The 14,382-nt window shown below is 54.5% G+C and overlaps 1 protein-coding gene across 2 annotated transcripts; it reads right to left on the reverse strand.

The window, feature by feature from the left end:
* Positions 1-205: 205 nt before the first annotated feature.
* On the reverse strand, positions 206-14,352 carry KCTD10 (potassium channel tetramerization domain containing 10). Of its 2 annotated transcripts, none has more exons than XM_075434766.1 (7): positions 14,273-14,352; positions 12,695-12,908; positions 7,519-7,688; positions 6,603-6,689; positions 5,858-5,910; positions 4,975-5,170; positions 206-3,978 (listed from the first exon to the last, which is right to left on the reverse strand). In XM_075434766.1, the coding sequence occupies exons 1-7, from the start codon at positions 14,273-14,275 to the stop codon at positions 3,760-3,762; spliced, it is 942 nt and encodes a 313-aa protein (XP_075290881.1). In that variant the 5' UTR covers positions 14,276-14,352; the 3' UTR covers positions 206-3,759. The 2 variants fall into 2 exon arrangements, with proteins under 2 accessions (XP_075290881.1, XP_075290880.1); XM_075434765.1 differs by having other exon boundaries at positions 6,603-6,692.
* Between the last annotated feature and the right edge of the window lie 30 nt (positions 14,353-14,382).

A 14,382-nucleotide genomic window follows, 5' to 3' on the forward strand; every position in this document is an offset into this window, starting at 1 on the left:
GCTGGAACTGCAGCTGGCAGGTCCCTGAGTTGCTGCTGCAGAACCAGGGCGCTGGTGCCTCTGCCCTGCGCAGTGCCAGGACGTAAAACTCACAGCCGAGGGCTGTTTCTTCCTGCAAGTTCCTCCCAGCTCCATGGACCATGAGGGCAGCATGCTTCACACAAGTAATAAAGTGACTCACATGTAAATATGAAATATGTTCTAATTTATTGTGTTATATTTAAAAAAAAAAAAGTACATATTGCAAACATCAACCGTACACTGAAATCCAGCTGAAGCTTTTGTTGTGCATAAGTATGAAGGGGGAGGGAATGATTGTACAGAACACATGGATTTGCTGCTGTCATCCAAGAAACAAACAACTCTGCTAAGACTGAAACGTTCCATCCCCCTTTGCTCTCAGGTGAGCCTGGAGCCTTCCCCCAGGGCTCTACCCAGGCGCTGTCCTGCGGCAGGGGCAGCTCAGGGTGGGCACTCAGCCCCCGGAGCCTTCCCCCAGGGCTCTACCCAGGCGCTGTCCTGCGGCAGGGGCAGCTCAGGGTGGGCACCCAGTCCCCAGAGCCTTCCCCCAGGGCTCTACCCAGGCGCTGTCCTGCGGCAGGGGCAGCTCAGGGTGGGCGCCCAGCCCCTGGAGCCTTCCCCCCTGGCTGATTTTCAGCCAGCATTCTGCTGCCGGACAAGCTCACCACCACGAGCAAGCCCCGAGTCAGGCCTGCTCTGCTGCACCGTTGTGTCCGGCGTGGGGTGTGGAGCATCAGAGCCGAGCGGGCTGCGCTCCCCGCTGACCCGAGGCAGCACCGGGTCACCCGGAGAGCCACCTGCGAGCAGGACAGCTGTCCTGTCCCCATCTCCACCTGAAAGCTGCCAAGACAAAACCATTTACAGTAAAAAGGCTCAAGAGCTGAGAGCATTTGTGCAATGGCATTAATGGAGTCTCTCTGCAGCCCAAGGACGAGCAGCCAGCAGGTAAAGGACGCTCGAACGCGACGGCAGCACGCCTTTACCGCACAACTACCGCACACGGAGGGTTCAGTCAGGAGTGTGTTCAGGCAGAGTCTGCCCAGAAACGCAGTAACAAAACTGAAACTTACTCCAACTCTCCTGGCGTGACCCACTAAACCAATAGCTATATAAACCGCTGTACAAAGATTAAAAATAATCGTCCCCCGGTTTTTTTTAAGAACTTAGTTTGCAAAATCTGAAAAAGGAAATCCTGAAGCCAGTTAGGAATCTATTTACAGAGAAGTTAATCACATCGACGTGATCTGTCAGGTGCTTAGCACTGGTGTCAACGCCTGTCACCTCCTGGAGCTGAACCGGCTCTTGCACCCCAGGACACGACCGGGTTTTGGCCGAGCAGCCAGCGCCGGGCTGCTCCCGTCTCCCAGCACCGCACGGGGAAAGCGGGTAGCTCAGCACAGCCGGGGCCGAGACGAGCATTAACGAAGCGAGCAGGGGTTGCTGCCGGGCCGTCAGCGCGTTCCGCAGCGCTCGCCTGGCGTTTCTGTCGGCGTGTTCCACAGCAACCGCCCGGCGCTGCCTCTTCGCCCGCCGACGGCCGCAGGAGCACAGCGGGACTGCTGGGATGTGGCAGTCAGGCTGCACGGCGTTGCACCGTGCTCGACACGTTGGAGATGTCAGAGATGCTCAGACCCATGAACAGCCCAGCGACACGCCAGCAAGTGCCAAAGCACACAGCGCTGCAGAAACAGAGCCTTTCAGAGGACTTTACTGCCACGCTCCCCAGCTTATCACCCAGGGAAGGTGAGCAGGGAGAGGCCCTGGCTCCTTCGCAACACCCCCCACCTGCGCTGTGGACTCCCACAAACCCAAAGCGCGCTGCAAACGCGTGTAAGTACAGCTGAAGATAGAAGCCTGTAACTGCCAGGACGTAGCTGAAGCTGCTGAGCTGGAGCATAACTCACCGACACAGCTGAGCTCTTGCTTAGAAACCAGTAGCTGAAGCAGAAAGAGTAAAGGAGACGGGTACCACCACCACATCTGCCAGAGACACCAGCTGTCTGCAGCTTAGAAAAGTCTTTGGTTACTAGAAAGATGACCTCAGCCTAACTTTGAAATCTCTTCAGCTTTACTTGGTGATCCAAAGCTGTACCACTGAGCAAAGTTAACGCTTTATTTCAGCCTCTACAGACAAGCGACACCTGGTTTGGGATGTAAGCGCTATCTGAAACCGAAGCATCGGAGCAACGCAGCTGGTGATGCTGACAACACCTTTGGTCTTTGAAATATTAACAGGCCATTAACAGCCCTGAGCCAGGAGCAGCAATCCTTGCAGCAGGCAGCTGGGCAGAAGCAAACAACCACCTCACCAAGGAACAGGAACGTGGAGCTGCTGCTCCCTAGGAGATGTCTGGCCACTGAGGCCAGCACCAGATACTCCGGAAGAAGGGTCAAAGAACTCTACAATAGGCCAAAGTAGTCTGGTGCCTGCCAAGGTGCCAGCATGACTGCAGATTTAAGACTTCCTACGTCGGGTTTCTCTGCCTCTCAGGATTTGTTACACTGACCATTACAGCTGTGGCTCTGCTCGCTCCCCTTTAGCACCCAGGCCTACTGAGTAACACACGATCTTCCTCTACAATCGTTACTTGACTCCACAACAGGCAACAAGAGGCGAGGAGGTAGATAACACACTCATTTATAATAGAAAAGTACTCTTACAAAACCAGACTACACAGCTCTTCTCCACACAGCCTTTCGGCTCTGCCCTTTCACACCCAGCTGCCATTTCTGAAAAGACTCGGAATACGCTCAGGACGGTCAAACAAGGAATAACCGCCTCCGGGCCGCTGCCCGCTCCTCTTCCCCACGGCGCTCGCGCTGCCCTCGCTCAAAGCAAGACGATGCTCCCCTGTCGGTTATGGAACTGGACTATGGCTGCTGGCCTCCTACCCACGTGAGGCTGGCACGGAGCGTCTGAACCCGCCATGACGACGGCTCTACCTGGAGTAAAGAAAGCACAGCTCACCGACCTGCGATCGGACGGAAATACGCTCCCCAGCTGAGACCCGGGCTCAGGCACAAGCTCTAAGTGCTAACTGGTAGCAACACCAGCCTACGGAAAAGCAATCAATCACGTACAGCTTGCTCCCGATCCTCCTTTGGGAGGAATTTTAACACCTTCCACCCTCGAACCACAGGGGTAAAGCAGGGTGGGTCTGAGAAGGCTCCTCGGCCCCCCGGCACGACCGCACCGGAGCCAGCACGTGTGCTTTGTCCTCCCGAGCTCGCAGGCCTGTCGCCAGCAGGCCTGGGAGAAAGGAGCTCTGCAGCAGCTCTGCTGCGCTCAGAGCACTGCACTTCTCCCACGCCTGGACGCCCAGGAGGAGACAGGGTCAAGCAGCGCCCGGAGGGACGGCACACGGCTGACTGACCTCTTTGTTTGTTTGTTTGTTTTGTTTCATTTTTAAAGTGCAGGATAATTACTCAAGCCAAAGGAAGCCAGCCCTCTTCCTCCTAGCCACGACACCACAAAGACAAGAGTGCTAAAAATCCAGGGCATTTCTCCAAATGCCCAACAGGTCCTCGCAGTATCTACCGTATGCCCAGTAACCTTATTTATTCTTGTCCTACAACTACCGCATTTAAATACCACCAATAATCTAGTTTGTTACAGAACGTAATTTACAGGCTTTGCTGAACAGAGGTTGACCCGCCCGCTCCTCTGCCGCAGGTGATCGGCCAGAGGAAGGGCAGCACCCTCCGGGCAGCGCCGCGCAGCCCGCGGTGTCCCTGGGCTCACTGATGCAGGTGGGCCCTGTCGTCCGGACGCTTGATATGAATTCTTCGCACGCGTTCAATGCGTTCTCGCTCCTCGTCTTCTTCTAAGTGATGGGAGCGGCCAGCAGCCCCTCCCGTGGCTTCCAAGAGCGCGTTGTCGGGTCCCCTCCCGTCCTGGGACTCGTACAGCAGGATGTTCAGTGTCTCCTCGTAAATGCGGGCTTCTGGGAACTCCACCTGCCCACCCAAGAGAAACAAGGTCACTCGCAACTGCTGCCAGTCACAGCAGGCACCAGGTTACCTCACTTTTAATTCCTGATACCTTTTGTTTTTAAAATTTCTTAACTGCACTCTAGCCACAGCAGTCCTTTCTAGCACAACCATTTCTGTTCTATTACTGGCTTTCAGCTTTCGAGACCCAGCAATCCAGGCTGGGGTTTGTTTTTCAGAACTGGCCCTGGCCTGCCCGCAGGGCAGACTCCGACAGATTTCTCCCGGGAAAGGCGAGAAGGCACGGGGAAGGCGCCAGGATCTGCCTTTACACAGGGACGCAAACCAAACGCGGTCAAGTGAGCGAGTTGTCTAAAGATAAAGCAGGAGACTGGACTCTGGAACACGGCAGACAAATGCCCTGTGTGGAGTGCCACGGGCAGGCAGCCTCCACCCTAACGAACCCCCAGGATGAGCTCCTGCTCTGAATGGCATTGATTATTCTGTAGGGAGGCTACACAACGACAGGAGTGTTCAAAGTGCAACAGACTGCAGGATGCCGGAAGCATTCAGGGGTTCACTCACAGAATCATAGAATGGGAGGGGTTGGAAGGGACCTCTGTGGGTCACCCAGCCCAACCCCCTGCCCAAGCAGGGTCACCCAGAGCAGGCTGCACAGCACCGCGGCCAGGCGGGGCTGGAATATCTCCAGAGGAGGAGACTCCACAGCCTCCCTGGGCAGCCTGGGCCAGGGCTCCGTCACCCTCAGAGGGAAGAAGTTCTTCCTCATCTTCAGCTGGAGCTTCCTCTGCTTCAGTTTGTGCCCATTGCCCCTTGTCCTGTCGCTGGGCACCACTGGAAAGAGTCTGGCCCCGTCCTCCTGACCCCCACCCTGCAGATATTTGTAGGTATTTCTAAGGTCCCCTCGCAGCCTTCTCTTCTTCAGGCTGAACAAGCCCAGCTCCCTCAGCCTCTCCTCGTAGGAGAGATGCTCCAGGCCCCTCACCATCCTCACAGCCCTACCTTTGTCTGCTTCTTCTCCGTAGCGTAAACAATGGAAGTGCAACAGACTTCGGCAATCTTCCGCCCCTGCCCGTAAAAAGACCAGCAGCAGATCTCATCTCCAATCACATCTTTTATGAAGAGCACTCTCCCATTAAACCTCAAGGACAGCTTATCGAACAGCTCGATGTTCTTCAGCATGTTGTCGTCGGAGTTGCTGTGAGAGACGAAGGCAGGCAGCAGTCACATTAGGGCAATGAAGACAGCACACAGAACAGAAGGGGGGTCGGGCAGTGAGCATTTACAGGCCCGTACACCCGCTTTCCTTCGACTTACTGTGTCTCTACCAAGCTGGCGTTTACAGTCGGTAGCCAGGACTGCAGGGGGTAACTCATCTGACCAGTACAAGCAGGAAAACCAGCACTGTGAGTAACACTGCCCGGGGCCATTTCATTTGTGCACAAGGCAACCGCTCCTCAGCTCAAGCTCAGCACCAGCCGGATGGAAACAGCGTTAGGTCGTGACACACACAGACATAAGGCAAGCGGAACGCGGCCCCAGAGCTGGCGATTTGTGCACTTACTGAGAACACCGCCCCGTGGAAGGCTCCCGCCCTCTGCTCACGCGGGGCAGCCCGTGGGGAAGGCAGGCCAGCAGCTGGCCAGGAGTCTCTGCCAGCTGTGCCCAAGTGCTAGAGGAACCCCTCTGCCATGGAAATAGCACACACAAGGCCTTCCGTTGACGACGGTAGGCTCCCTTCTGACTTAAGTTTGAAATTAATTGGGAAAAAAACGAGTGCACGCCAGCACCAATCTGTCATTAGTTCCGAGTGAAGCAAAAGCAAACGCTCATCATGGGTTTTAATCCACGAAAAACTTCAAAAAGTCCAGCTGAAGTAATTTACCTGGTGTAGGAATATTTGTTGTTGCTTCTGTTATAGAGCAGCTTCACTGCCGGCTGCAAGAAACAAAGCACAGATCAGTTACAGGCAGCGCAGTGGGAGCTGGGAACTGCTCAGGCCACGAGCCGACAGCAGAGAAGCTGCAGTACGACACGACGCCATCGGGCCCAAGCCCGGTGGGATTTTGTGGCTGCTGTTAATGTTGTTGCTGCAGCACTGCCATGCGCGGGCCGGCCATGGGCTGCAATCCCTCCCGTCCCCTTCTGTGACTGGATCAGCGTCACCTGTTCTCACCCGCCCTCGGCCCTTCTGCCAAGGATCATCTTTGTCACCAGCAGCCTCCCCTCCGCCCGCCACACGCGCAGGCTTCCAGAAACAAGAGTCAGGGATTCACTTTAGCTAAAGAAAGCGTCTGTCGTTAGTAACCAAAGAAATGGAAGATCTAATAGCCCTGAGCTCGATCAGCCTGCTGCTGCCTACGTCCTCTATTTTAACACCTTGCGTGGAGAAACACACGGCCAGGCCCAGCCTGAGCAACACCTGACTTTTTAAATCAGCAGAAACGTTTAGTCCGCTGTAGATTTTCAGTGCTTTGCAGCTCAACAGCTGAAGTGTGTGTATTTTAGAGTAAGCCCACTGCTGAACACCAAACACCACCCTCTGAAGCATACTCGGTCAAGGGCCCACGCAAGCCCAGGGCAGAAGGCCAGCCCCCTCCCAAGCCACGGCGCAGCCCGGCCTCTCTTACCTTGTTAGAGGTGGCTATCAGTTTTTGCTCTTCTTTGGAAGAGGTGATGACTGGCACCTTGCAGAACGGTTCATATGCATCCTTGTTCTGCTGAAACAAGAATCAAACGGCGCCTGAATGTAAACAGGCCTTAGGGCACACCCGCGCTAACCGGGAAGGTCCTGCACACTCTGTGCTGCAGAGTTCAGTGTGCAGCTCATCCCCACACCACGCTGAGTCCGTGCTCTGAACCAGGCTGGCACTCCAGCGACCTGGCAGCATTCCTCTGGGACCACCGAGATGTTCACCTCCGCTCTCTACCACTCTCCAAACACAGGGACTGCAAGTTACGCACCAGTTTAAATGGTGGGACTTGGAATACGGCTTCACTCAAACAGGACACCAGTAACAGGGGCTTCAAACCAAAGCTGAGCACCTCAGAGGAAAACAAAGGCCAAACAGGACCCCAAGCAGCCTGTGGCTACTGTGGATGCAAGAAGCCACTCTGGTCTGGCCAAGGGACCTACCCCATTCTGGTGGTACTAACTTTCGTCTCGGAGCTCGTGCTGATGATGGATCATTTCACCAGGAAAGACCTGAACAGCAGCAGAGAACGCTGCAGAGGAGCTGGGCTGCTGCTGCTTGCACGCTCCCAGGAGTCAGGAGAGGGAAACTGAGCCACTGTTTATCCCTCACCAGAACTGTGCAGCACTAAGTGCTGAGAAGAGCCCAGTACGTTTTTCTGGATGTGACCAGACTCCAGCAGATCAAGGACATGAAGTGCTTCCATCTCATCCCAGCCTCGAAAAGCCACCAAGGGCAGACGAGCAGAAAATCTTGCTCTGCCCAGACGCTGCTTCCTACCCGGAGCAGCCTCCTCTTCACGACCCCTCCCTGCAGCCAGAGTCACGCAGCTCCTGCCCGCTCTGGGACCTACCTGCAAGGCTGCCTGGCACTCGTCTGCCAGCCCCTGAACCAGGTAGTACTTGGCTTCAGCGAACAACTCCTCTATCTCCCTGCGGCTCTCGGGGAGCGGCACAGCCCCGTCGCGCAGGTAGTTCAGTATCGTCCCAAAATGTTTGCCGCAGCGGTCGATCAGGATCCAGCCTAGGGACAGAGGAAGACCACAGTACAGCAGAGGCAAAGGTGGCAAAAGGCCTTGACCCTGGTCTGGGACTCCTGTAGCAAGCAGGTTCCTGCCAGCAGGGACTAACTCTAGTTCCTCGCTTGGGCTGGCAAGCAGAGGAGCAGAAGGCACAGGGAATTTATGGTCTCCTTCCACCTTTCGAGGGCAGAGTATGTGGGAGTAAGGGAGGAAGCTCACTTCTCTCTCACAGTTCCCCAGTTATTGACAAATGATTAACCAAAACAGAGGAATGAATACTTCTCATTCTCAAACCACCCAGCTCTGTCCTCCCTCCACTCCCGAAGCCCTCACATTATTTTCCTGCCTCTGCCTCCAGGCCCTTCACGTACACGTGCGGCTGCTTCTTACAGACAGCTCACTGGAGCCACCCAGACGTGGCTGTCTGAAGGTTGCTGCACCTGAACACAACGTGGGGATCCACCGTGCTCCAGTCGATGTGCAAAAAGCTCGGCAAGAAAAAGGCAGCACAGACTTGGCAGTGTCACGGCAAACGCTGTTGCAGTCTCTGTGTTCCCAAAGTGCATTAATTTGGTAGAACAACAGCATCTTAAACTGCTGAAAGACAAGCTGCCACAGTATGCACAAGCAGAGTGTAAGCTACAGCCCCTGCCCTGGAGCTCACCCGCGCTGCTAAGTACTGACAATGGTGTGAAGGACAGAAAACAGAGCTACAGCCAAAACGCTCCCCAGCTGGCGAACCAAGGACCTGCGCTTCACCTCTCGCTGCCGGTCTGCTCCCTGCATCAGGCCGGACCCTGAGAATTGTCAGGCAACGTCGAGGCTCGAGTTTCCATAAATGAAGAGAAGGCCACTCTTACGGGCTGCAGCTCAGGAATGCAGTGAGGAAACGCTTGTGGGGAAGGAGTCATATTTTGGACAAATAAGGAAAGTAGGTTAAGCAGACCCTGTATGTTCTGCATGAATGGAATTACTAGCAAAGTCTGAACATTTGGTTCATTTTGGAAAGGGAACACAGCCCTTTCATGCTGTTCTGTAGAACACCGAGACACTCTCCAGCAGTTTACTACAGGCGTTCCACCTCCCTCGTTACCCTGCTGTCTACATAAAACACAATGTGTGCTTGCAACGGCGATTTTACAGACTGTGATCACAAACGAGAAAGCTGGTGGCAGGAGAGCAAGAGACAGAGAAACCAAAGAACAAAAGACTGATCCAGGCTCACGAATACAGAGCAGAAAACAGCCCGTTTGCCAGCGCAGAGGTACGTAAAGCAAGATCTCCCGTTTTACAGAGAAGAGGGAGCACAAGCCACAGTAACAAACAAGGACATCCATATTCCACAGTACGAGCTGACAGGGTTTGCTAGAGCACACCGACACGTAGGGAGGTAAGGGCAGGCTGAGAGCAGAACTGTGATCCCCCAAATCATTATCATCTCTGCTGTGATTCCCTCTGTAGGCTGTAAAAATCTGCTGCAGCTTTATGTTTACAGATGGCGAAACCAAAGCAGAATTGCTCACTTTCTTGTGGAGGAGGGGCTGAGAAAATATTTCGAGCAGTATTGCAAAATACAAGTGACTGCTAAAACAGCTTTCAAAAAACCTTCTGTTTTTAACCAAACAGCTAAGCGTACAGCCAAAACGAGATGACCCACAGAGAAACGACCCCGCTGCCACTCAGCCACGGCCACGCAGAGCCGAAGAAGTGGGTTTCAGCTGGAGTCTTTTAAAGCCATTTTTCAGCTGCAGCGTCCTGTGATCCATTTACTGGGGTAGGAACACAAAATCCACAAACTGTATAGACCCACATTAGACATTGAGGAAAATAATCTTTTGTTTTACAAGAAGTCTCCAAGGCAGCATCCAAACACTCAAACCAAAGCAGACCACACTTCCTGACCAAGCCTTGCCCGATGAAATAGCAGCCTGGTGCTCAACAGTCTTCCCAGCAGCAGAACAAAGCCTTGATCGACTGGTTAACAGCAGTGGGGAGCGAGGTGGGGGAAAAAAATATCACGCTGCAGAAAAGAAGATTGGGAACAGATGGATGCACCTGGAAACCTCACAACCTTCTATCTGCTCATTACCATAAAAATACAATTTTCAAAATACACCGATTTGCTACAGTTCATGAACAATTTCTAAGCCAAAAATACTCCTGTGCCACCCATGGCCAGGGAATCACAGAATCACAGAATCACAGAATCACAGAATAGTAGGGGTTGGAAGGGACCTCTGTGGGTCATCTAGTCCAACCCTCCTGCCGAAGCAGGGTCACCTACAGCAGGCTGCACAGGACCTTGTCCAGGTGGGTCTTCAATATCTCCAGAGAAGGAGACTCCACAGCCTCCCTGGGCAGCCTGTTCCAGTGCTCCGTCACCCTCAGAGGGAAGAAGTTCTTCCTCATGTTCAGACGGAACTTCCTGTGCTTCAGTTTGTGCCCATTGCCCCTTGTCCTGTCACTGGGCACCATTGAAAAGAGCTTGGCCCCATCCTCCTGACACCCACCCTTCAGATATTTGTAGGCATTTATAAGGTCCCCTCGCAGCCTTCTCTTCTTCAGGCTGAACAAGCCCAGTTCCCTCAACCTCTCCTGGTAGGGGAGATGCTCCAGTCCCCTCACCATCCTCGTAGCCCTCCGCTGGACTCTCTCCAGTAGCTCTTCATCTTTCTTGAACTAGGGAACTCCAGCCTTTTCTCCTACAGCCCAACCAGCAGTGTGTTGTGATCATTACACTGGGAGAAAGAGCTGGGGAGATGGTGCTGGGGTCAGAAGAACGCGTCTACACAAAGAGGAGGACCCCGTGCGACACATTCCACGGACCATGGAATAATTTTACTCCTCACAGTTTCCCCGCAAGCCTGGCTTCTTGTCCTAAGAAACACTTTGTTTTGTGCCAGATTTTGGGTGTGACCAATTAGCAGCATTTTGAAGAATTTCAGACAAAAAGAGTTTCCGTTACGCGCTCTAACGCCATTGTCCCAGTTTCCAGCATCACGCCAGGCAAGGGGAGATAAAGCCAGAACCACTGCGATGGGAGCCTCTCCGTTACAACACACAGGAAGTATCAAATTCCTACTAAAACACAAACTGCCCGAAGGCAACAATCCCACGCAGACACCGCGGGTTCGCAGCAAAACCAGCGGGCGACTTTACGTCTCGAGCACGGTATTTTAGCAGACTAAACTCCAGCTACCCCCACACGAGCAGTAATATTGTCAGCTGCTCTCCAGCACGAAGCACCTGCACGTACAGGGACTCGGAGCTGTGGGAAGGCGACGCGCCAGCCCTCCTGCAGGACCTGCCCAGGATGCCTGGAGGAAGCGCTGAGACCACGCCGGGGGGGGCTTCCAAAATTAATTTGGGATTTCTGATCCTTTTCCAAACTGAAGGACTGGAGAAGTCTCCAATTACCAAATTTTGCGAAACACAGAGCAGCTTTAAGGAGGGACAGGAGGATACTTTTGGAATTTCCTGAAGTTCAGCAGGAAGGATCCTCAGTGAGCTGGTTCACAGCCTTTCCACTAGAACGCCCCTCCAGTCTTCCCAGTAAGGGTGCCGACTCCCATTTGACAGGTTTTGTTCCAATTTGACCCACAGGCTGGCTTTTTTTCCAATCGGACCTGCACAGACCCACGAGAGGTAGCCCCGAGCCCCCCTGATCTGGAGCCCACAAACCACAGCGCCCGTGTTTCTGCTGCACAGCAGCGCAGACACGCAGAGGGCACGGTAAAACACCCCGAACAACGCAGCGCTCTTCCCCAGCTTAAGCATAAGGACTTCTAGCTAAAACAGGAATATTCAGATAAGTAGGCTGTATTTTTTACAATTTTCCCCTCCAAATCCACTTCCTCCTATCTCACGAAAGCTTATCACAGGAGCCCTACGAAATCCATCACTTGTTCCACGTGACCTCTAAACACGGCCTATTCGAAAGCGCTCAAAACTCAGTCCAAGCCATCCACCCACACACTGCACTGCCCATGCTTTCAGCAAGCTCAAACAAAAACTTCCAATAATGAACTAGTCAGAAGAAAGGTGTTTTGATCCTTCAGGCTCAGCGATGTGGTAGCTATTAAAGACAAGGTATCCAGCCCATAAACATAGTTATGGGCAAAACGTCAGCACATAAATAGAAAGCTGCGCTTTCAACTGAACCCTGGGACACCCCCACAAAATAAGAACGCTGATATAAAACGGTGATACCAGCTGCAGTCAACACGAACACATTTTAGCTACATTATTCATTTAAATGTAAATGTTTTAAAGACACTCAGCAGAAGGTAAGATCAACGTGTCTGGTAAGGGAGTGAAGCATCTGAGCGCTGCTCCCTTAGAGGGCTGTAGTTTGACATACTGCACGGCCCTTCTTTCCAGACACATTTAACGAGGAGAGGCCCACTTGCTGGCTCTCTCCTTTCACCGTCAGTAAAGCTATTGCAAATTTTCTAAAAATTTTGCAACGGGTTTTGTTTTAGTGAAGCCAACAATCCACACTCTCACAAGAAAAGTTTCGTTTCAAAAAAAATCAGCTTTTAGCTCACAACCGCGCCCTCCCCCATCTTCAGACCAAATTTCATACTTGTATTTGAGGTAAGGAAACAAGATGAGGGAACTGCCTTCTGAGCTTCAAAGTAAACGCGCAAGTCCTGACTCACAGTTTCTTAATCCCTACCCCCACCATTCTCCATGCACTTAAGAGCTTTATCATCAGTATTTCGAAAGAAAAAGACAGCCCGTGCTATCTGGGCCTGCCAGGAGCCTCAGGACTTCTTACTGTCCTTCGTTGTTTAGACAACTAATTCAAGTCTTACGTGTCTTTTGTTCCACGTCTTTCCTCAGTCGCGTCAGCTCCAAGTTTTAACATTAACAAAATGTAGAAATATCTGGGCCTGTGATTAGATGTTCCTCTCTGGTCCCTGACATTTTTCCCCAACTCTTTTGACCTATTATCGCTGCGGAGGAAGGAAGCGGGTGCGAGGGGCGCGGGGGAGCAGCCCCTTACCTTCGCTGTCCGTGAGGACTTCCATCCGGCCGCTGAACATGGCCTTCAGCATGGTGTCCTGCTTGGTCAGGGTCTGCATGGTGGTGTAGTAGAGGGCACCGCCAATGTTCAGCTTGACATACTTGGAGCTCGGACTCGTCCCTTTGAAGGAGGTCGTGCGAGTCGCGGCCGCCGGCACTGCTGAGCTCACCACGCTTTCTCCCGACATCTCTTCCTGCAAGCAAGGAGTTACCAGTCGGACTCGCGGTTCCACGATGCCCAGCTCCGTGTTACTGCCAGTTATCTCACACAGCAGCACTCAGAGCTGCGCTGGGCTCAGCTCCTCTCTGCCTCTCTGCAAAGTTCTCAAATGTTTCAGTCGTTTGTCTTCTTGCTGGCAGTGCCACAAACCAGCCGAAGAACACAAATCAGCTCAGCCAGTGAAGGACACTGTGAAAGCTGAGCAGCGTTTTACCCTGCGAAAGCCAGTACTTTCCCACAAAACCGTGTTCATTTCTTTCACAACTTCTGCAGCTTAAGCTCTTACATCACGACTAAACTGGTATTGAACTGGGCAATTCCTGACACACGGAGCCCGAGCAGACAATCCCTGTGTGTTAAAATGCAGGCTACCCACAGACTTTCTGGAGGCTTTTTTTCCCTTAAAGCACACGTGGCTCTAGGGAGAGCACACACCAGCTTCCCGCCCTCCTCCCTGCCCTCCCAAGCTTCTCAGCACACCAGAACCCGATGCCTGACCCCCACCGCCACCTCTGCCCGCAGTCCCCAGCCAAAGTGGACTCCAGCCAGCTAACGAGATCACACGCTGTAACAGGAACACATTAGCTTAATGCTCTGAGAGCTTAATCAAGCTGCGTCCCCCTGTTCTGCCTCACGATGTGACAGGACGGGACGATTAACGCCCGCCATCTCACACAGACCCAGTTCCTCCAACTTCCCGAGCACGCTGGCTGGCCGCTGTACCGAGCGACGCCTGCTCCGCTGCCGCGAAGAGCCGAGCTATCGGACGGCAAAGCTGAACGGAGCCGGACTTCCACGGCCAGGCCGCGTTCCCCCAGGCGACAGGCAGAGCCGGCACCACGGGCCCGGAGCCTGCCCGGGGCTCTCTGCAGGGCCGAGGCACCAGCTGCAGCCCCCCCGCCCCCCCGCCCAGGCCCCCTCCAGCAGCGAACAGCTCCGACCGCGCCCGGAGTGGGACCCAGGGCCCCGGGCCGCACCCCGGCACCCCGCGCCCCCCGGCCTGGCCTGCCAGCCCCCGGCTCCCCCCCATGGGAAAACCCGGCCGGGAGCACCCCGACCCCGGGGAGCCGGGCCCTCACCTGCTCCCCGCTCTCTGAGCGCCCCAACCTCGGGGGCTGGACCCCCCCTCCCGCACCACCCCCCCACCCCCGGGGACCGAAACCACCCCAACCCCGCATCCCCCCCCCCCCGCCGAGGGCCAGGTCCCCAGACCCCGCCGCACCCCACGCCCCACCGTGCCAGCGCTGCCCCCCGTCCCCAACGGGAAGGACACCCCCCCTCAGCCCCCCGTGCCCCCCCCAGCCCGGCCCGGGCCCCGGCCCCCCCTCCCCGCCTCACCATGAACGGCGCGGCGCAGCCCCACAGACCGAGCAAGCGGGAGCGCCGGGGCGGGGGGGACTTCCGCCCCCTGGCGTCACTTCCGCCACGGCCCGGGTGCGCCGCCTAAA

Source organism: Opisthocomus hoazin, chromosome 13, assembly GCF_030867145.1.
Source record: "Opisthocomus hoazin isolate bOpiHoa1 chromosome 13, bOpiHoa1.hap1, whole genome shotgun sequence".
NCBI classification, from domain to species: Eukaryota; Metazoa; Chordata; class Aves; order Opisthocomiformes; family Opisthocomidae; genus Opisthocomus; species Opisthocomus hoazin.

Bases quoted from the DNA above. Each gene is read 5' to 3' on its own strand.
- KCTD10 (XM_075434765.1), bottom strand. The intron at 7,689-12,694 runs GTAAGGGGCTGC...CTCTGTCCCTAG, and splicing joins AGTCCTCACGGACAGCGAAG to GCTGGATCCTGATCGACCGC. The intron at 3,979-4,974 runs GTAGGGCTGTGA...TTGGGTGGGCAG, and splicing joins CGGAGAAGAAGCAGACAAAG to GTGGAGTTCCCAGAAGCCCG.